This window comes from Cyprinodon variegatus, unplaced genomic scaffold (genome assembly GCF_000732505.1).
Source record: "Cyprinodon variegatus isolate N-32 unplaced genomic scaffold, C_variegatus-1.0 Scaffold1523, whole genome shotgun sequence".
Classification (NCBI taxonomy): Eukaryota; Metazoa; Chordata; class Actinopteri; order Cyprinodontiformes; family Cyprinodontidae; genus Cyprinodon; species Cyprinodon variegatus.
In genome coordinates, this window is record NW_015151976.1 from 28,656 (window position 1) to 52,533 (window position 23,878).

The window sequence follows — 23,878 nt, forward strand, 5'->3', positions numbered from 1 at the left end:
AGATAATTGACCTAAGAGGACAAAACTCCACATCTGTTTCTGCTTCTGCATTGTTTAAAACAATTACTTTATTTATTAACTCATACATATCTCATCTGCTTTTATAAACCCTAACTGGGCCTGTTTAACTGTTTTTCCTTAACACATATAGTTGTTTACTAAGAAAAGCTGTAGACCCAAATATATAATCTACAGAAATGGCGATTTCATCAAATAATCCAACAGATTAAGGCCCCTTGACTCTGGCGCCTATAAATACAATATAGTGCAACCAGCTCCCTACTGAAGTCATCAAGTTTGAAAATAGAGACACTATAAAGCTTTGTAAATGTAATTCACTTTACTGTGCCGCAAAAGAGAAATTCACTCTCTGCATCTAACCCATCCCCTTTGGAAGCAGTGGGCTGCCATTGTGTGGCTCCCAGGGAGCAGTGTGGGGTAAAGGCTTTTGCTCAGGTTGTGGGGATCAAACCAGGTACTTGGAACCGTTCCAAAGCACAAGCGGACTGCTCTGCACACTAAGGCCAACACTCCCACACTAGAAGGCTAAAAAAACATTGTAGTGGCAGTATCATGATGTGGGGATCGGTTACCATTTGCATGTTTCCAAGCAATACACTGCTTTGTCTATATAAGACTCAAACTCATTGCCGATCCAGACATTTGAATTGAGAAAGCTTCCTGGAGAGGTGGCGAAACGTCTTTAAATCTTGGAAACCAAGTCCAGTGGATTTTTCTTTACTTTTACGGAATGACTATGACCTGGATGACTGAGAATCTTCATCAGCATGATGTGGGGAAGCTGGTCAGAGCTGATGCGAAGACCAATTGGACATAAATACAGGGGAGTCCTTGAATGAAACCGGTTTGGAAGGGTAAGGTTATTTTTAAGTACAAAGTACTAACATTCATAAATAAGTTATTTCAAAGTGCTCAACATCTGAGGTAAGACTAAAAAATATATAAAAAAAAACAGATATTTAAGGCATGAAAACAAATTCTTTAAACAGGTAAGTAAATCTCTTTTCCACTGGCCGAAAATCCCGTCAATAATCGGCTTTTAGTGGCAGTGAGAACGGCTCAATGACGCGTGGCGACCCGGATTACGGCTCGGCTCCGATCGGCATACAGTGGGATCATCAGACCCGTGGCGAAGTCATAATTTAGCTGATATTATTGAGCGCGCCATACGGATGTCAACATTCCGCTCCAGTCGCTTCTGATCTAACAGCTCTGTTTAGATTCAATAAACATGGCGCAGCAGTGGTGAGAAAGATTCAGAAAGATAAAAGAGGGTAACAATAAACAACAATCGCTATGCTCTGGCTTCCTTCCATGTTGCGCTCTATTGTTTACTTTCCTGATTTTTTTCTTGCACTGATGACATCATCAACACTAACCTACAGTAATGGCTACTCAACTGGCCAGCTGGATGTCAGGCCCAGCTTTTTTGCTAATGGGAAGGGAGCGAACTGCCGAACGTCAGCGGTTCAACCTGGGTTTGAAAAACCCGGGTTAACCCGCTACGTTCAGTGGGAAAGGCTTTAGTGTTAGAGCCTCCGAATGGCTCTAGATGGGGTTTCGGAGTTCCTATCCAGCAGGACAGCAAATCCATGTTTCCAGAACTACAACAATGACTAAGAACAATCCACATTTATGTGTTAGAGTGGGCCAGTTAGGATCCACATCTGAAACCACATGAGAATCAGCGGCAAAACTTAAAATTTGATGTCCACAGGCACTCTCCATCTAAAAATATAAATGTTTGATTTTCCTTCCTCTTCATAATCTCACGTCTTCTGGGTCGGTCAAAACAAGCCACTAGAAGCCCTTGATCGCATCGACTGTAACACAATAGTGACACAAAAAGGTCATATAAAGATTAAGCATTTGATTGAGACCCACCTCCCAGCCCTCAATATGGGACTGCCATTCTTCTAAGATTTCCAACTTTTCCATCTGCCTCTTGGCTTCATTGATGTTGGAGCACACTGCCTTCATCACCTGAAGGGACTCCTGCACCAACGCGTGGTCGTTGTGCTTCTTAGGGGTCCTCTTCAGCAGCTCCTTTGAAGGTAAAAATAACACGTGTACACAGAAAATGATCACACCCTCCTCTGCCTTTAAAACACACAAGTCGGCCGGTAAATCTTCCAGCTTAGATGAGGCATGAAAAAAACCTGAAAGAAAAGTGTAGGACATTTTCCTCTCCGCTTCACTTTTCTCCCTTCAATAGCTTTTCAGATCAGCGCCACCGCCTGCAACGGTCTACCAACAGCGATGGGAATCTCATAGTCTAAACAGTGTTTCAGCATGTCAGCTACCACAGGGCAGATTTACACTCTTCTGGATATCTCAGCAGCCACTGATGGCTATCTGTGTCACTTCACAGAGAAGCGGTGCCCCCCTCGGCAGCTGGAAACCTTCAACTGGCTAAGCATCAGATTACTCCCCTTATTATTATAGCATATCTCTGCATATGCTGGTGGCTGTTTAGGGAATGCTGAGTGAATTAATAGATCTCAACATGATGAATGAAAGCAGACAGCTCAGATCACCAGCTCAGAAACACAGGCTTTGAAAACATATTGCATTTCACTCACACTTAACAGAAAAAAGAGAAAGAAGTTAAAGCTAAAAACTGGGTGTGCAGTTGTGAGGGAGTCCAGTCAGTATTCCTGGATGGGCAGTGGTGGTTATAGCACTGCAGCCGTGCCACTGGGCCTCAGAAATAAGGCAAAAAAGTGTCAGTGTCTGCAAAACATAAGGGCCATACTCACTTTCAGCAGCAGCGGGTACTTGCAGATCCTCTGAATGGGAGCTACCAAGTAACCTTCAAGTGGGACCTCAGTGTTTTTCCTGCCTCCCAGCAACATGCAATTCTGCAGCAGAGATGGAGGAGAGCAGGTTAAAAATTAGCTAGGTCTCTGAGGTTTAAATGGTCGATAGCAACCCCTAAAATACAGCTTTGTTCTTGCTCCCATCTGTCAAAATCTCAAGCCTCTAATCACTAAAAGATTTTCTCCAGCATGTGCAAGCTGTACCTCAATTTCTTTGACATATTTTAAATAAGTTGTTTTATTCATCAGAAATATAAATACAAATTCATGTTCTAAGAAAAACGGTGCAAATTAATGAATTTAATTAGTGCTTTTTAAAAGGATTTTGTAATGACAGCTGCTTCATGGTGAGGAAAAAGAGATGGAGAGATAAATTGATCAACTGGACATTTACACTTTTATTAAATAAACTGGAATTATTCATAGTACATTACCACTAAATAAACTAGATCAGACTGAAATTCCCTGAAATCTTTTACTGATCATGGATGGATGGACGGATGGATCATGGATGGATGGGTGGATGGATCATGGATGGATCGATGGATGGATGGATGATGGACGGATGATGGATGGATGGATGTATATAAGGATGGATCCAACCCAAAGTGTAGCTGACACGCTCCTGATTTACAGAGCTAAACGGAACTTTACAGCAGGCAGCAGGTCAAAGGTTCACTGGAGGTTAATGGACATCCTCCCACTGAGCACAACAGCTCCCAGTAGGTGAGCTGAGGTAAAGTAACACGTGTTTTTGTGTGCAGCTTGGAAAGTAACAAGAGAGCGTAATGACAAAGATGGAAAGCTTGGTCACAAAAAGGTCAGAGCTTTACATCAATGTCAATTAATACCTCTCTTCTTCTAGCCCCTCTGAGTAAGGAAACAATCAAACAGGGATTTGGTGCCACTGTTCTTTTATGACATGTACAACGTGTGCATTTACAGTCTGATATCCTCAGTCTATCAAATACAAACTAATGAAAAGGTTACAGGTTCCTATCTCGGGAGGAGTGGATGCATTCCAGACGCCAAACATGAAGAATCAAGTCTGACAGTGCTTTTAAAAAGTTGGGAGTAAAAAGCTGTCCAGCTTAGCAGCTAGTAAGTGTGAGTATATTCTGGGAGCTAGAAATAAGGATGTATTCGTCTTTTGTTCTAGCAACATGATACTCCCATGTGGAAGTGAAAGTTTCCCTGGAACAGCAGGACAGGAAACAGAAGTCCGCCCACACATGGGGTAGAGTTGTCTCAAGCAGGCTTTGATACTGACCAAGCACGCACGTGTGTGTGTGTGCGTGTGTTTTCTGGTCAGAGTTCGCATAAAAATCCATGTAGCAGCTCAAGCGCTGATGCATATGCTTCTCACCAGCAAGCATGTCCTGATGCTCCTGGTCTTATTGAGCTCCAACAGCAGCCTCTGGGCCTTCTCATGATTTCCGCAGTATTCATCGTAAACCTGGAAACGACTCCTCTGGGGGAGACAGAAAGAGGAAAAATGAGCCGAAGCAAAACAAAGCAGCTTAAAATGAAAAGAATTCAGGACATAAATAGAAAATTGAAGCACCTCAGTGTTGTGGGATACTTTTTTTAAAACATTCACCCATCCTGTCAATTCAAGAGATTCTTTACCCAATCACCTCACCTTAGGAAGGGTTGAGTTAAGGCAAAATTATGCTACTGACGCATAGCCTCTGCAACCTCTGTGCGACCACGCCCCCCGCACAGAGGTTCTGCAACAGTCGTCACGTACTTCAAAAAAATCCTCATTAAGCGTCCGACGGTCGCAAACCTACACAGACGCGAAAGTGCGCAGACAAAAAAGCAGCTGTGATCGGTCCTTGGTATGCCTTCCCGGCCTGCTGTGTGGTCGTGCTTGTCGATTCTGTGCAGGGGCGCACCATTTTTAAAAACCGTGGAACAACTATAATGGACAACTATGACGAAAGGTTAATCGAGGAGGTTCGGAAGTACAACCACTTGTACGATGCCTCAGACAAATTATATAAAGATGCCAAGATCTCTACCAAAACAAAGTTCTCGTGACCATCCGCCGAAGTTCTCGCAGGTTCTCAAATAGGCTCCCCATTGCGCTTTGGCGGGAAACTGCTGTGCGTCCGTAGAAGTTCAAGACCGATGGTGCAGAAGCATACCAGCAAATCTGGTTCACAACTAGACCCAAAATACATTTGATGTGTGCAGTTGCAGAAGTATAATCCACCCTTTATTCTCTGATTAAGTTTACAATAACAATCTCTAAAAACGTGCCTTACAAGAAGTTAGCCGCTAAAAAACATTGATAAGTGAAAAGAAAAGCAAAACTACAAAAACGCTATGAAAATATAAGTTTTTGATCTACAAAAGGTGGCTTGTCCCCTTCAGCTGGAGGAAAGTCCCTGCCTTAAGTGGAGGAGCTCAAGTGTCTTGGGTTCCTTTTCACAATAAGGAAGTATGGAGCAGGGGATCGATAGCTGGAACAGTGCGGCTGCTGCTATAATGGAGAAGCTGGTCTGAGGTGGTGAAGAGAGAGCTGAGCAAAAAGGCAAAGCTCTCAATTTACCATTTGGTCTACATTCCTACTCTCATCTATGGTCATGAAATCTGGATCATAACCAAAAGAACGAGATCCTGGATACAAGTGGCTGAAATAAGCTTCCTTCACAGGGTCCCTGGGCTCTACCTTACAGATAGGGTAAGGAGCTCTGTCATCCGAGGGAAGCTCTTAGTAAAGCGGCTTCTCCTCCACATCAAGAGGAGATACATCGGAAGACAAGCATGACGAGTATTTATATTCTCAAAGCTTGTTACATACTCCACAAGAAGAGAGACGTTTTTTTCTTGCCACATAATGACGTCATTTTGCTTTTATGAGCAGAAGTTTTCTCTCAACACTTGTCCAAGAGCAGTTGGGCAATTTGAAAATGATTTCCCTCTTGTTTTCGAGTAACACATTATTTACATGAAGCATTTTGCTCTGTCCCTCTTCTTGATTGATTAGAAAAATGCATCCCATGTCTTTGTGTTGCTGTTATATTTTCTTTTGCAGGTGTGATCAAAGAACTTTCTAGGAGTTCAGCAACTTAGCTTCTGGCCAAGTATCTTTGCTGCTGAATTCACCAATGAATCCGCAAACAAGTGCAAATATTGGCCTAGTCCTATGCAAGAAAAAAAACACAAATATCAGCCAAAAGTATCTACCAGCTAATATATGGGTCTATTGGCTTGATCAGCAATGTTTCTGTTCTTACCGAAATTAGACAAATTGCTTAAGGAGCCAAAGAAAGACAAGGCTGAGCCATGGTAAAAAGAGGGAATGTTTGGACAAGTTTGTTTTAAAGATTTTCAGGAATAATTATAGATGACCTTTTGGCAAAACCTTAAGACTGCACTATACATGCACCTTTATTAATTTAATCCATACACATACTTTAGTTTGGAATAAAATTTTATTCTTAGTTCAAATGCATGTGTTCTGTTTGTAAGCGAGCACATTTAGTTCACTATATTTGCTTGCATTCATTCATCTTTCTTTCTGTTTTGTCACTAATCTGTTTCTTGCCTATGGTGCCTAGGAGCTTGGCCAGACAAAAGATGGCAGCCAGGGCTCAGATCTGCTAAATGCAGGAGGGGAAATTGGACTGTTCCATCTGCTGCTACTAAAAGGGGGGAATTTGAATTTTCCTTTTCTAATTTTTCACTTATGATTTGTTTTGTGGTTGGTGTGTTTTCATTTTTCAAAGATATAGATTAATTTTTGCCAAACCTAACTGTACTGCTGATGTTTGTAATTTGTTGTTGCTTTTTTTTAGTTTGAATTACCCCTATTGTGTTAATGGTCTGATTAGCCAGTGTATATATATACCCTTGTGTGTCATTTTTTTTGTTAGGTCAGTTATGTTTGTTTATGCAGCCAGATAGTTTGGGCACAGTTTGCTTGAGTAAAATGTTCTGTTTTTGGTTGGCATCTTTTATGACTTGAACCCATGTATTTGTTGTACGTTTCTTTTTTGGGTTAAAAATAAAAAAAACTATTTTTTGTATAAATTCCTGCGACTCCTCATGCTTCTTACCTTGATCCGTCACAAACCTCCAACAATTTCCACTTTACCCAATACAAAAATCAGTTTACCGGTTGAACCTTGAACAAAGTTGGGGGTTGCAGTGGAATTAATCTTTAGGAATAAATGAGAAAAACTAAGAACTGTGTTGTAACGGTAAATGAAATTATTCAAATAAACTGAATACAACAGCGATACAATAGGCTAGAATTATGCAGCTTTAACTCAGTTAAAGATCTTTGTATAATTTCTGAATGAAAACCTCAAACTAAAAGTAACACTCTAATTTTAGTTAAACCTTAAAGAAATTCTCTATCAAGTGTTTTGTTAATCCACCTTTTTAATTACAGAACAAGGATTTTGCAAGGTCAGCTGAACTTAAGACATTTGGTTATTCATTTCTGGTACGAAATATAATAAACACAAAAATAGAGGGAATAAAAAATCTGAGCTGACATATACATCAGAAAATTCTTCTCATTTATCTGGAAAGACATAATGCATTCTGTGGTGAGAGCCTCTGCAAGCATTTGAAGGATGAAGGGGCAGCGGGGTTGTGTCCTCCATCATATCCTGTCATCCGTCTTGCAGCCATATGACCAGCAACTATCCACCAAAGCGATTCATATGACATCCCATGCTCCATTGTCTTTGAGAGACCAGATCACGCAGACTCTAAATCAGTCACTACAAAGTCACAGCGGACCCACAAAACATCCTGCAGTCTGCATGCGAGCCGCTGGGCCAAAGTGATGAAGACGGAGGTAAAGATGCTCAGATTAACAATCACAGTTGCAGTTTTTTTTACTAGAAAACCGGTTATAAACTCATGTAGTGAAAATTAGTTCAAACAAGTGGTGCAAAACAAAGAAGATGGCTATTTTCCTCAATTAAACTGATTATTTTTCATCTTTTTGCATGAACACCAGATTTCAGTGAGGGGAAAGTTTGGGTAGAAAAGGCGTCCTCTCTGTGTACTCACAGGATGACTTATGACTGATATATGGTCATAAGTTTTTTAGTTTGTAGCTTTGAAGTGTGGCCTTACCCCTAAATCAAATTATCTCATAATAAACCTCCTGCCATCTGTACTGCTGTTAGATCATCTTTCTTTTTCACCCATCTCTAACAGCGGACAGCAGTGGCGGGTCCAGAGGTCCAACAGAAGGACGGTCAGATTTATTGCACTTTAAAACCTATAACAGGCCAGTATGCCTCATGGACCTGCATCAAAGTAATGTGATATATGGGGTCTCTGATCAGTATATCAGAGCCACATCAAGAATATCATACAAGTGCCCCGTTTCATTACAAGTAATCCACAGAGATTCATTGATGACATGTGGAGTATCATTTCGTTTACAGTTGATGCTGGGAGACCTTACAGTGCTTTGAAAAAATTTTAAGACCACAGTGAAGAATGCTTTAGCAGATAGAGCAGAAAGCTACTTACAAAACGCAGGAAGCAGCGGCCGATTTCATGGTGAGGGTGAGGGTCGGGCTGCAGCAGCTCCTCCACCATGGAAAGGAAGTCCTTATGGACAGCCAGAATCTCCTCAATGTTGGAGAATAAAACCTGAGAGGTAAAAACACTGCATTAATAACTGAAAGCGAAGGGTTTTAAACAAGATGGTTTAATAGCATTGTGTTTCCTATCAGCTTCAGTCTTACTTTATCCATTCCACATCTGTTCAAGTTTAAAAATAAATTGTATTGTATCTTATAAGGATTTTAATGCAACACAGAGTTGTGGATAAGATAAAGATGTTTAAACAAAAAGAGTTGTGTGTGGTACGTATTTATGAACATGGTATTTCGATCTCTATTGTAGTTTCAGGCTCCCATTTCAGAATCTTCGTCTTTGTTCATCTTTGCGTTTATCTTAACCAGCGGCCCATTTCCTGCTTTGTAAACGCACCCCACCCCCAGAATGATGCTGCCACAACCATGTATCGCTGGTGGGTTGTGAATGTCTAAGGCTAAATTCATGCAGCAGCCGATTTTTTTGCTCACATGTGACCTGTATCTGATCTTTTTATTACAGTCTGAACAACACAGATCGTCTCTTTATGCAGAAGTGAGAAGAAAAGCAACAACAATGGAAGACGATAATGCGGAGAGCAGTCTTTATTTTCAACCCTCTTAAAAACATTGTGTTGCTAATGCACTGGCTGATGTTGGGCAAGAAATTAAAGATTGCAAGATGCTCTCCAGCAATACCATCTTCATAAACACAGAGCACGCTCACTTGTGACATCATTGTTTCCTCTTCCTCGTATGTGGGACACTTAAGTTGGGTGACATACAAATAGGGGTGAGTATTGGCATGTGTGCTGCGATACGATATATGTAACGATTCTTGGGTCACAATAAGATATTATCACGATAATGCAATATCACTATTTTACTATCTAGATTTAAAAAAAGCAAGTGCTGTATGTTTTTTTAGAATCCATTTTGTTTGGGGTTAGAGTCAGTCCATGTCTTCCACTCTGACTGCCTAATCTACAGAAATGGTGCTGCGCCGCACAGCTTCATGCGCTATCTGCCAGAGTGACGGTCAAGAGGAAGCCCATTTTCCCCTCATTGGTTTAGATAATTTATCATTTTTAAAAATCTATTTTTTCCCCATACCCCTACATACAAGTCGCATGTATTTGGAAATGTGAACGACCATGGAAAAGAATTAAAATTGATGCCTGCAGTGTGGCTAAAGGCTGATTTATACTTCGAAAGTAGGTGGTCTAAGTAGATGTTACGATAAACGCAGAGACGTCGCCGCCCCATCCGCAGACAATTTGCTGCACCTCTCCCAAATTGTAGGTGACCGCAGGCAGTGCCGCAGACAGGAGGCCTCCTTGATCTACACCAGGGGTCTTCAACTTTTTCCATGCCAAGGACCCCCAAACTGATGGCGAGATGGAAGCGGGGACCCCCTAATTATATATAGTGTATGAAATTGTGTTATATCAAACTGGTAATAACTGGTAATAAGTAATTTCACTCTGGGATTATTAAAGTATTTCTGATTCTGATTCCTGGTTGATGGGACAGGTGTTGTGAACGAAACGGTGTCCAGTTTGAAAGAGCTCCTGTGTGTCGCTGAATGTGTGCATTGATGACTGAAAGACATCTTCTGCCTCCTTTTATCCGTTTACTACAGTGTGTTGAATTCATGTTAATATGGATTTAAAGACATTTCAATTATTTGAAAAAAAAATGGCAGGGGGAATATAAAAAAAAAAGTCTAATCAAACAATCAAAACTTTTGTGACCCCCATGCAGTACCTCCATTTACCCCCTAGGGGTTGCAGACCTCTGCTGTACACTATGCGCATCTCCTGTTTTGTACCTTACCAGCTTGTTTTGTTTGAATGACCGCCATTGCGGAAAACGACTCGTGAAGTTGGTCCAGCTAGAAGAGCGAGGTGCGTGAGAATGCTTGGACCCTTTTTCCACCTGGACTCCCGCTCTTTTTCGCCCTCATGTCCCTCCATTGTCAGACAAACTTGCCACATTTCCTCACCGCCTCGGCCGTATCTAGACCCACTGCTAGTTCTTGATTGTACCCTTTTGTGTTGTGGCATGGAATAAACACAAAGACCAAGCTTCAATATTGAGCATAGATCAAAAATGTCTGCGTCATACCTGTGACATGCTCACTGCGACACACTGCTGTGGGAGCATAACCAGCCCTTTTAGGAGGCTAAGAATTTTTTCCCCCCACACATTTCACTTGGCATTTTGTCAAAATAATTCATTTGGTCTCACCTGGCCTTATCTCTTACATACCTCGCAGCAAATTGCAAATGAGACCTATTTTCCTTTTAACAATGCCTCTCCTCTTGCAGCGAAATCCAAAACGGCAGGTTTCTTTAGGGTAGAGGTAATAACTGTCCCCTAAAATGGTTTAACCACTTAAGCTATGGACCTCTGTGGCTCTCTTAGAGTTACTCTGGGATTTTATGTTACAACCTAACTCTGCTCCAACCTTCTACACAGCTTTATCCTCTATTTACCAATGAATTAAGTTTAACAATACTTTTGAAATGCATGCTTTACAGTGTGGTCTCTGGTGTCACACTGGTGATTTCAGTACCCCCTGGTGTTAGAGAATGTTTAAATAGTGTAAAGCTATTAAAATCAGCAATCTTATGTTTGTTAAGGGGTTAAAAATAAATGCTATAGATGCCATGCAAATAGAAAGGTTGAATCTGAAAGACTTTGATCGTTGAGCTTTAACTCTGAAGGACTGGATGTCATTTAGTCCCCTTGTGACACTGCAGCCATAATAACCTCCCTGCTATCTAAAAAAAAATCCCTCTTTGCACAGCATGTTCCCAAACAAAACCTAAAACACGAGGATATATTCCAAAACACGGACGTGCAGTAAATATCCTCTGAATGCGTGTTTACCTCAAAAAGTAAGCAAACTCACAGAGAGGCTCCCACTGCCACGGAGCATCCTTTATTATGCTCCAGCCAGAATCATTTATAAATAGATTAGATATTTGCAGCTGTTTCCTGCATCGCCTACGTCTTTCTCCATTCAGGCCCTGGCTATTTCAGTAAAAAAAATAAAAAAACACCCCTTACGAGCACTAATTTAGCTTTCCATGTCATTTCCAGACTTTTAACAGATCGGGTTACAAAGAAAAATAAGACTTCTTTGGATTGTTGAGGGTAAAGGTTAATTACCTTCACTGTTATTTCAGGTTTTTGATCACACAGTGACATAACCCAAAGACGAGCCTGCTTACCTTGACCGTTTCCTCTGTGATGTTTTTGTCAATTTTGGTGGCCGCGTATTGGTTAAGACGATGTAGGAACACCTAAAGGAGAGGCAGAAGAGAAACGGGGATTAAATTACTTAAGAGGCCAAAAAGATTTGAAGCTTTTTCAGGTGCTGCTGCAACAGCTCACAGCCACGGACCATTAAGAACCCTCACAATGGAAATCTGATACTTGAAAACATAATCTTGCACAGTTAAGAAAAGACGTGTTGAGTTTCATATGTAGCATTAAGCTGCAATAGATGTTAGTTGGAGAGGCCAACAGGGTGTGAAGTGAGATGGATGGAAAGAGCTCTTACCTCTAAAGATCCCTAATGACTCTAAGTCCTATACAAGCCCTTATAACAAAAATAATGCTTCGGAGCACTTTCTGAAAGTGGTAAATTAACAGGTTGCAGTTGAGAGCTGCTCTTCAAAATGTGACCGAAGTGAAAATTACTCATTTCCTCAATTCTGCCTGGAGGAGAGCTTTAAAAGAAAAGGACATCCATCACCAGGAAATCCAGAAAAGTCTTAGTGTGTGAGAAATTGTTGGTGTGCAGCTGAGCAGACATAAAAAAAATGTATTCCCTTTTGACTGATGCCTACACCTTACTTCAGCAAAGAGGTTCAAAAGCAGGTTCAGTCTTTAACTTGAGACAGTGTGTGGGGGAATCACATCACACAGCTTGAACTTCTAATGCTTTTAAATCTGTTCTTAAACAAATTTACCATCTTTCTGCAAGAAAAATAATTGAAGATGGTATTTTAGTTTTTCTATAAAGCATATCTCCATAGGTCTCTTATTAGCCATCAGTATTTGAGCTGCGGCTGTTCAGTGACGCAGTGGGTAGCACAGCTGCCTTGCAGCAAGAAGGTTCTGGGTTCGATTCCAGGCCCAGGGTCTTTCTGCATGGAGTTTGCATGTTCTCCATGAGCATGCATGGGTTCTCTCCAGGTAATCCGGCTTCCTCCCACAGCCTTGAGCTGCAGATAATTCAGTTTGAAGAAGCAAGTAAGCTAAGAGTCGAGATAAAGGTCAGAGAATTAGGGTCAGTCTAATACCACAATACAAATTCTGTGTATCAACATCTTGGTAACTATGAAGATTTTGTGGATCCCGAAGTTTATGACGGAGTCCTCCGAGGCATTTGGGTTGAGGGTGCACTGCAAAGACTATCTAAAGAGTAGTCCCAATTTCCTAAAATAAGCGTATCCTTAATTTGAGTAGGTAGATAAGATGATCTGCTGGTGGAATTTGTATTTTTACTCTTAAGACATGGCAATAAGTTATTTTGCACTTGAAACACATATACAGCAGTTGTTTTTTCTTATGATAAATGTAAATCGTCTAATTCAATTGGCAAAGTGTCTCACTTACCTGCTTAATTCAATAAAAATGCAATTATATTCAGAAAAAAAAGACTTAGATTTAATTGTTTTGCTGTGCAATAGTTGCGAACTCTTGGTTACTGGGAACACTATCAACATCTATTTGGTTTTCTATATAAAAATATCAAGAGCTCTGTCCCCAGTTTCTTTCCGTCAAGCTTGTTCCCAGTGTGGGTTTAGCTGCCAGTGCTGATCTTTGACCTTGATGAATGTTTGTGTTGTTCATAGAGGTACAGTCTGTGAGAGCAGAGTGCCTGGTTAGGGAACCTCAGGGTCTAGATGCTTGCGGATGATGTGGCTCTGGCAGCATCTTCGTGTCATAACCTTTAACTTGCACTGGACATGGCTAAAATGAGATTTCTTCATAAGAGGTCTGGATTCCACCTTTGAATGAATAATGAGCTTGAGGCAGAATGCTGCAATGTATGAACAGATGGTTGCTGAAATGGTTGGTTACCTGAGCATTATTACCTCCCTGTGAACGTCAGCAATACATCAATTGTTCTCAGAAAAAAAAAAAGCTCTATAATCTGAAATAAAAGAAGGTTCAATGCAGAACTTTAGTCCTTTGAATAAACAAAATCCATGTGTATCTTGCTTTTGCAGTCAAGCAAAAACTGAAATGTCATCAAAGGTCTGTTTGGGACAACACAAAGCAAATGCTGCATGACAGAGCAAAGGAGGCACAATACCACAGGTTCTGACATTTCACTAAAAATCCCTTATTCAAAAGTGACAACAAGAGGTATTATAGCAGATACGTGAGCAAAGAGATTAGATTTAAAGAGTAGAGTCATTTTGAAGCAAAGCTGGGGTAAGTCTTTCTCAGCAGTTCACCTGAACAATTGTCATCCCTTTACCGCCCCACTGAGGGCCATAATGCATAATGCCCGACGCAGCCTCACAGCAAGCTCTCCAATAAAAACTAACATAATACATACAAAAAAGCATGAAAAGATGTTAATTTAATGAGCATCTATGTAAAAAATTATTTTCTACCATCAAAGGACCGTGAGAGCTTCTTGCTGCTTTCTATAAAGCTTGTTTTTCCATATATTGTCTGCAGATGCTTGTGCTAATTCTGTGGTAAAAATCAATATCTCTGGCTAATCACACTCCTAATCTTGTTTCAAAATTGTAAAGAAACAAGTACAAGTGAAAAATAAAGGCAACTGAAATTATCGTAATCTAATTACACTGGCATAAAGGAGCACTTCAAAAAAGAAGCTGCGTCTGGGCATGTGAATAAACCGAGGTTAGTGGTCGGAAAAAGGGCCTGCACATAATCAGGCGCTTTGTTGTAGGGGAACTCAGTGCTGATTACAATTCTGTAGCTGCTTTGCCTTGCAACTCTGCCACTCATGAGCATTAGCATCTGATTAGCAAGTCTGATGCATGAAGGCACTGAGCAGAGTTTCTCCAAAACTTGCAAAGGCCTGACACAGTTCCAGGAAAATGAAGTGAAAGAGGGAAAATATGACTTTCTCTCCCATCATTTAAGCTTCGCTGTCACTGCATCTAGAGTAATAGAGTAAAATCAACAAAAAAGCTGTTTCTGCAGTTGAAAAGGACTAATCATGGTGACCAACAACAGCAAAAAAGAACTGCTGATAATTATCTGATCTAAACGGCTTTACAGAAACATCAGCATACCGAAGTGCAGGGAGTCTAAACCTGATCAGTTAAAGATAATGAATTAGCATTTAAAAAATAAGAGGATGGGTGTCTCGCACTGAGGGGCTGCTCTAAAACGTAAACCAACTTTTTCTGACATGTCTTTCAACCCCAGAGGAAATAGGAACTGTCTGAACTCTTGCTCTTGTTATTCCTTAATACGTTCCTGACCCAGACTGCACTTGTGGAGAAAGTCTTCCCTGTTTAGTAATTAGTAACTGTCCTGGATCAGCTTTCCTGAACAGCAAACAGGAAGCTTTTTGAAAATAGCCACCAAATTTCTAAACTTTTACAACCTGCAAGCTAGTATAAAACTACAAAGCTTTGCAATGCATCTAGACAAAACCACACCATTGGAATAGTTTCATAATAATAAATTGTACATTCCTATGACCAGATTTTTTTTTTTTTTTTTCCAATAGGATGACAGACAACAGTTTTTCTTTTGGAAGTGATTTTTTGAAGGAAAGTGGATTGGAGATTTTAGGCCAATTTATACTTCTGATTCATAGCGTCTGCAACCCTCAAATCTCTCTCAAAAAAATCCTGACTACACGTCGGACGGTCACAAACCTCAAGCAAGACCTCAAGCAGAAGTGCGCAGACAAAAAGCAGCTGTGATTGGTCCTTAGTATGCCTTTCCGGCTGTCTGTGTGGTCGCCCTTCTTGATTCTGTGCCAGGGCGCCATTTTTAAAAACCAAGGAGTAATAACAATGGGTAACCACGGCGAAAGGTTGATCGAGAAGGTTCGGAAGTACAACCACTTGTAGGATGCCCCAGACGTTGTTTTGGAAAATAAACACTCGGCCCCGCCGTGGAAGTTGTCGTAACAATCCGCCGAAGTTCTCGCAAATTCCCAAATAGGCTCCCCTTTGCGCTTTGGCGGGAAACTGCTGTGAGTCCCTAGAAATTCCAGACCGACGTTGCAGAAGCATACCAACAAAACTGGTTCGCGACCAAACCCAAGCAACATCTGATGGGTGTAGTTGCAGAAGTATAATCTGCCCTTTATGTCAAATATCAACAACAAATGTGAAAAAAGATTACAGATTTAAAGTGAATTTTATTAATGAAAAGCACATGTGGCAGAGGTAAGGGCTGCACTAGATTTCATAAAATGGCAATGATATGGGGGGTGTAGCCAGACTTCCAGCTCTTGAGACCAAGCTTAATACACAAGGCAGATACAATTTTATAGAGAGCTTGATTATCTAATCTTTAGGTAATCTTAACTCCAGAAAGGTTTTGAAAAGCTCTCGTGTGTTTCCTCACACAAAATTAAGCTTTTATTTGTATATGAATATTTCTAACCAGTTCAGATTGCTATAGAATTTTAGACATTTTTTAAAGTACGATGATCAAAATGCAAGCCTAGCTGCAAAAAAAGAAAAGAAGCTTTACACTTACATCTTCAGGAAAAAGAGGTCACAAATTAAAATCTCTTCATGCATGTAAAACAACATTACATAAAAAAAAAAATGTTGATGAAAATTACCCCCTGCTTGGGAAACAAAGATATGCATGCTTTATTTCATTGTCAATGTTTTACTGTATAAGCAGTAAGCACCAAAGAGGGAAAAAAATCCTTTTTCAGTCATTTTCTATCCCCAAGGCTCCAACCATAATTACCTGAATTGTCACTTTGAAAGCTGAGAAGGTGGCTACACATTAAAACCTCATTAAAGTTTTCATTACTTCACAGAACAGATGGGTTTGATGAATACATTAGGCCAATAACTGCATACGTGCAAACATGTTATTAATCCACACAGGTGGGTCCACTTGCTCTGGGCAACAAAGACAGGGATATGAAAAAAAAGTGCTGCTTCATGTTCATGGGTGCTGTATTCTAAGACAGATCATAATCACCAGAATTAGTTCAGTCATGATTAAGTGAGGGATTAGTTTGAGATTATATATAGCAAAAGGCCGGTGGTTACATCATAGCAAAAACTGATCAATACATAAGGAAAATGTTTTTGAAATGAGTTTATTTGTCCTTTATTTGGGCTGGCAAGGGAAATTATCTGCCAATAAAATGAGTATTTTGGCCCCTAAAATAAGATATTTTATATTGCACTTGATATAAGATAACGGAGATGGGTTTTCTTTCTAATATTAAGTGTAAAATGGTAATTCCATTAGCGGATATTACTTATCAAGTACAAATACAGTTATTTTTGTTTTCTAACTTTTAGCTCACGTTTAAAAGCACACAGTGTAACTTTTGGCCACCTGAGGAGCTAGACCTGTAACTTTCACGTCTGGCGCCCCTAGTGGCAACAAGCGCTGCGCAGCATCACTGTTGCAAAAGTCAACAAACAGTCAGTCGACCAGCCCCCCATGTCTTGTTATAGGCGGCCGTACTAGAAGTCTAAGTTCAGCTTGGAGGGCGTGAGAAACAATTGTTTACCTAAGGAAAAAGTAAATGCTTGTTCTTTAGTATGTCTTCATTTTCTCAAGTTTAATAGACCTGACTTTGTGTTTTTAAACAAGCTAAAAAAGTCTAGCAGTACTCTCTGCTAGCTACCAGCTAACAGTATATATGCTTCTCCCTGGCTATATATAGCCAGAGAAATGGAGACATTATCTACAATCTTTTTCAAATTCAAGTTTGAAACAAATACGCTGAAAGAAACAAAATTCCTCCAGTTTTGAAGACACATTCTTAGTCCGGATAAAAAAAGACACTTTATTTTACTGTTATGATGAGAAAAAATTATCCACAAACTAGAGGATAAGCATTGTTAAAGATACAAACAGATGTTATGTAACATGCTCTCCTGGCATCTCTTCACCAGAATGCCAAAATACAATCAGCGGAAGCCTCGGTCCTCCCCTTCTAAATGTTTCCATCTCTGTCAATGAAACAGATAAATTGCGGCAACTGAGTCAGGCAAAAACAAAGGCAGCTTGCTTCCTCAACTAAGCAAACCAGTGAGGACATCATAGGAGGACAATGATGGACATTCCCACACATCAAGGAAAACAGGTTTACCATTTATTAGCCCAGCCAGTGCATGTTTGTGTTTATGAAACTAGAAGCAAACAGTCAGAGGAAAGCTGTCACCTCTCAACATCCAGCAGAGCTACTTACTGTACACTGAGACAAAAATCATCTAGCACCTCCAATTTATAATAAATACGTAGATATGGATTAAAGAGAACACTAAACATAAACATCTGTTTATGCATTCATATTACAATAACTGAAAAATAACGTTAGACAAACTGTTTTTAAAGACACCTCGTGAATGTAAACTCAGCTCCATGAGAAAGAGGGGCTGATAATAATTTACAGATTACAGCTGTAGAGTGTAAACTAGGGACTAGGACTATATCGGCAGGCCTAGCATTTTGTTTTTAGTATCAACTGATATGTGCATGCATGCACCTGCAAATTAAAGCATTCAGCAGCCATGCCGTAAGATCACAAGAGGTGCCTGCTTAGATGCTCCCTCCGTTCGCTACTCATTGCTAATGCTTCCTGTGATCTCCTTGTTCTTGTTTCTTTCTTCTTTGTTTAAATTTAGACTTTTGTTTACATTTACCATGACCATAACCATTTACCATTTCCATTGAGTCAATTTGATGTGATCATGTGAAGCGGCAATGTCTGCGCTTACAGAGGCATGGCATATGGCAGGGGTAACCAATTAAAAATCAGTGGGGTCCGAATAAAGAAAATCAACAACCAGTAAAGGTCCGGAGACATTTTTAATTATAATCTGTTACTTTAAACAGACATTAACACTAAAATAAAATGAGGTGTTTACTGTACGCATCCATGTTATACATTGACTTTTTAAATAAAACATTTTTAAAAAGTGTTTTTATAAGTAGAGAACAACACTCGCTCAATTTGGTATATAGACAATTTCCTGATTCATATATTTTATAAAACACCTGAACTAACTGTTTATTATTATTTTCTTTCTTTTTTATGGCTTAATGAGAGAAGTGGGCTTTAGGCTGACCTGCAAGGCTTTAAACCTGGGTTTGATGGTGAGAAAACCATTCTAAAGCACATATCAAGGTGCACATTTTGAGCCTGGATCGATATTTATTTTTGATTATGTTCAGTCGTGGAGAACCCTGCTTCACAGCAGCAGGTTGAGCCAATCATACTTAAAATGTGCAGGGTCATCTTCGAGCACACCATTTCACTTTTCTTTACGAGTTCAATATCGTTCTTCAAGCAGCCCACACTTTTTTCCACTTTTCCTCATCGTCTTCTCCTTCATTCGCATCGCCCGCTTTGCCAAAGGTTTGCCTGCTCTGTCTAAAAGTACCTAGCAGCAGCAGCTCAGACTGACAGCAGCTAATTGGCTAATTTGTATCATGTGTAGCCTGGTCCCGGACGCTCTGGAGGGCTTTACCGTACAAACAGGAGAAGTGGCGGCAAGTGAAATTAGACACGGTCGTCGGACAACATGCGGTAATTTATAAATGTTTTAAATTAGGTTGGGTACGGATCATCCAGCAGGTGGGTTCGGACCACGGTCCGCTAATCCGTGACCTCTGGCATATTGAATAGATAATGAATAGATAAATTCATGCACATATAGGAAATAAAATACTAAAATCAGCCAAAAATATCGTCTGATGTGTCAGTCCATCTCTATTTTAAAAAATAACATTTTAGCGATTCTGTTTGTGGTGTCACCCTGTAAAACTGAGATACGGTCAGTGTTTTTTTTTCTCAGAAGCTAAACATTTTTTTTTTTTATCAGGTCTTATCTTCAAGCACAGCTCTAATGCCTAAAATAATTTCACAAAAATGTCATTCTAGCAAAGTAAACAGATGCTTCAAACCTGGAGCCAGATATAAACAGCCTCTGTGCTCAACAGCCTCTCTGTTGAGCACATTAAGAGAACTGTCCCAGTGTTCTGCATCTCTCTGTGTGTTTTTCCTACCATCTATCTTCCTACTAGAACTGCGCTCTTTTATCTCTACTATGTTAAAAAAAAAAGGACAGGTAACAGGTGAGCAAGCAGTTCAGTCCCTCTGGCAACAACCTCTCTAAGCACTTAAGTCCCTCAGCTTGTGTTGGATAAAATGAGATTTTTTTTTCAGCCGAGGGTTAAATAGAGTTAAATCTATTGCACAGTAACACACATCTGCTAACGAGACATCTGAAATCAGAACAGCTTTAATGCCTTGATTTCCTCCCCTGCTGGTTTTAACCACTTTCATCTCATAACTGTAAGCAGATCCCTGTCCATTTGCTCTTTGATTGTAACAAAAACATGAAACAAACTACATAAAAATAAGCAGGAAATTTGAATTTAGGATTCTGTTAGAAAGCAAAAAAAATTTAAAAAGCCCCAAAGCTTCATAAGTATTTTCTCTGATGTTCTTGCCTGGCAAAAAAATGTAAAGCGGTTCGTAAAATAAATGTGAGTTAAGTGTCTACCCTCACATAGCAGCTGGTGGTGTTAACATTTAAGTGCAAGGAACAGGAATACAATAATCATCGGACCATTTATGTATAATATTACAGATATTTTTATACTGATTTCAGTAGTTTTAAAAACAGTCTGGGCATTTTATTAAACAAAAAAGACACATCAAATTAATTATAATAGTTCTGAATTAGGATTTCAACTCAGTAGGATGATTTAATCCCTTTTTAAGGATCTCCAACTTACTTAAGTGCAGGTTATTTCACACCTTATACCAATTACCACATATTTGGACCGGATTATCCCTCAGAAACCAAATGGTTAACCCTTTACAGGGCACTCAGAAAATCAATATTCAATAGTGTTATTGGAATCCAGGACAAGACCTTATTACCTTTGGAACATTAAAAAAATATGGATATTTGATGGCAAAAATGTATGTCAAAGTAATAACAAGAAACACCAACTTGCCTAAATATTTTAAGAAAAATAAAACAAAAGTGCTTCTATAAGAAATAAAAAGTAAAAGAAACACATTTTATTTTTGTCCAACATAACCTTAGAGGCATTAATGCTGATACTGGCACTTATATTTTTTAGTTTATAAACTTAAATATAATTTTTGACTAGGCTTATTAACTTTTTACCTTTTCAATTAGCTTTTCACCTTTTTTTTCTTGACTTAACTTTTTTTTTTAACTTAAGTTACAGTAGGTAACATATCATTCAAGGGCTCTTCTAATTGGACAAACGCCAAAATAAGAAGTACAGCCATGTAGCAATATCTTTGCTGAATGGCTGGATATTTATCTTGTGCTTCTAGACCTATGCAAGTGATCAAAAATAGTAACTTGCCCTATAAAGGGTTAATGGTTTTGCACCATTTGCATCATCCAACCCCTTGGAGCCTTATCCCCAACTAGTACATGGCTTTTATTGACATATGGATTTGCAGCGACATACAACATCATGGTAGATCCCAGTGACGATAGTTTTGTGACTTTGACCAGCAACAGATAATACCAAGCCCACCTGTATGACTAAGACTGGCTGGGGCTGGTCATACTTCCGCAGCAGTGTGTCGCGGTGAGCTTGTCGCAGGTATGATGCAATATTTTGGATTTATGCTCAATATTGAAGCCTGGTCTGCGCTATGTTTATTCTACGCCACAAAAGGGGAAAACCACAAAATAGCTGAGGTAATGAAGTGTGGGCAAGTTCGTCCGACAACGGAGGGACAAGAGGGTGAAAAGGAGCGTTGACCAATCAGAGGCCTCCTGTCTGCAGCAATGTCTACAGTCACCTACAATTTTGGAGAGGTGCAGCAGAGTGTCTGCAGAGGGGGCGGGGACATCTCTGAGTTCACCGCGACACCTATGCAGACCACCTAGTTTCGAAGTATAAATCAGCCTTTATAAGTAGAACAGAGTGTTAACCGTTTGTATCTAGACCTAATTCATCTTTCTACAGGAAATGTAAAGACAGAGACATTTTTTATTCTTCTGGCTAGAGCTACAGACATCAGTTTCAGGTTATGTCACAACAACAGTGACGCAAACATGCCGTCACCCAGTTTAAACCTAAGGAGGCTTAAGACACAAAGTGGGATTGCAAGAAATGTGCACAAAACTATGAAAATAATGCCTGAGACATGGAATAAACTCAATAAGACATCCATATATTAGTACAGTTTGTTAGCAAAACAAGTTAATTTGGGGGTGAGTGCTCCTTTAAACATGTAAAAAAAAGCAAAAAAGAGAAGCTTCTACTGGCAACATAAGATCCAGATACGATAACCCAGCAGAACAAAATAAAGAAATGTAAATTCAAAGACAAAGCTGATATTTTAGTTAAAAAGCCACTTGTTTAAAGAAATTCTGTTTTATCTGATAACAAAAAGGAATAAAACCTTTCAAGTACATGAAACTAGAACGACGAATCACTGACAAATTAGAAGCCTTTTGAACTGGGAATCATGGATATAGATGGAAGAAGACACTTGTTGCAGGTGTGACGTGATCTTTAGAGACTCATCTTCCTATTTCAATTTGTAACCAATCTAACCATCATGCACTGATCCGCCTGTGATTCCAGGGTGGACCGTACAACTGAGAATTTTATTGATTTATGACATGACTAAGCAAGACTGTCAGTGTGCTGATTCATGGCATTCTCCCAGTCAGGACTGTCTCACATGCTGCTACTGTTCATCCGATTTGAAAGCTTTCAGGCCATCTGTAGAAATGGTCCTCTGCCTTCCAGAGCAGCAGGCCTGGCAAATAGGAACAAGAGAGGCAGGGACTGGATGCTTTCGGGGATGGACTACTGCCAGTTTCTCCTCACGACTTCCTGTCGTTCCACACAACTCAACCCTGGCAGGAACATGTTCATCCTGGATTTGTCTGTGGCTAAACAAAGCCAGCACCAACATGAGGTAATGAGATAATGAATGTTTCACCCGATGCAGAAAAGTTTAGCATAATCAAGGTTAGAATACAGGAGTATTTAGACTGTAACAGAAAAAGGAGGAAAGAAAGAAGGAGAGACACTTATAATTGTCTTTAAGGCTTAACAGTAAATCCTATTCAGCTTCATAATTAGATAATTCAGAGCGAGGGGCCCATCGTGTCAGGCTGGACAAAGCTGAGGATCTTTAAGCAGCTGAACTCTGACATAAAGGCTGCACACAGTGCTACAGTAAAGCCCAGAATTATTCATACTACTCCTGGGACTGGTTTGTAGTGATACAATCATTCTGGATCTGCAGAGCCGGATAACTGGAGGTTAGTGCAAATATAAATCATCAAAACCACCAGTGGAGACATGCAAAATGCTGGTCAGTAATAACCTAAATGGGCTCAATAGCAGAAATGACAGTAAATACATTTTCTTTCCTTTGAGAACTTAATCAAATAAATTGTAGCTGAAATCTATGGTTATTAAACAAAAACGATCCATATTTCAAAAATAATGTATCCACAGAACATCTAGTAAGTTTCAAAATATAAGTGTTAATTTTACTGAAAAACTTATAGTAAATAACTGTTTTAAAAATTTTGACAGGTCCAAAATATTTGAAAAACTTGCTTCCAGTTACAATGTGAACATCTAAATGAAAGGATTCTGCAACCATAGGAATATTAGTTAAAATCACATAGAGTTTGGTTGTTGTCTGATTCTAGGAGATCAGTTATTGATTTGAGAAATGGCTTCTTCTCAAAGTTTCACCCAAATTTAAAAAAATAAATAAACAAAGTGAAATGAGGGTGAACATCAGTCAAGCTTTTAGGTGTTGGTGCTAGCTTCAGGTAGCAAAGGGGCTCAGAAGCAACACAAAGGTTTTCTGCTGAACATGTAAGTTAAAGTCGGGCTTACACTGTGCGATTTTTTTGCACTTTTCGGGGCGACTTTCCTATCATGGAAGAATTTTCCTATCAGGGCCGACTTTCAGCCTGTTTGTGCATTGTGTAGTGTACATGGTGTAACGAGGGGCGATCAGCCTCTCACGAACACCTACCGATCAGGAATTGTGAGGTCGGGTGAAAATCAAACATGTTTGATTGAAGTTATTTGCTTTTCCATTGGGGTATGCAAAATAGCTGAGGATTACCCAAAATGAGGTGGATGTTAAGAGGTTAATGACATGGGAGAGGAGGAGGATGCAGATACCGGGCCATCAACGAGTGCTATTCACATAGTACCAAGCGTATTTAATGCTAGCAAGGGCTGGTTTGAAAA

At 39.8% G+C, this 23,878-nt stretch overlaps 1 protein-coding gene across 1 annotated transcript in view; it reads right to left on the bottom strand.

The window, feature by feature from the left end:
- The window catches only part of LOC107103759 (phosphatidylinositol 3,4,5-trisphosphate-dependent Rac exchanger 2 protein-like), a gene marked incomplete at its 3' end in the record, with an annotated part of 55,012 nt that overhangs the window by 19,819 nt on the left and 11,315 nt on the right, over window positions 1-23,878 (bottom strand). Inside the window, exons 2-6 of the mRNA XM_015403575.1 lie at window positions 11,656-11,727; window positions 8,349-8,471; window positions 4,207-4,311; window positions 2,781-2,882; window positions 1,906-2,067 (exon numbers count right to left, since the gene is read on the bottom strand). Coding sequence (XP_015259061.1) covers window positions 1,906-2,067; window positions 2,781-2,882; window positions 4,207-4,311; window positions 8,349-8,471; window positions 11,656-11,727 — 564 coding nt within the window. The remainder of the gene's footprint in view (window positions 1-1,905; window positions 2,068-2,780; window positions 2,883-4,206; window positions 4,312-8,348; window positions 8,472-11,655; window positions 11,728-23,878) is intronic.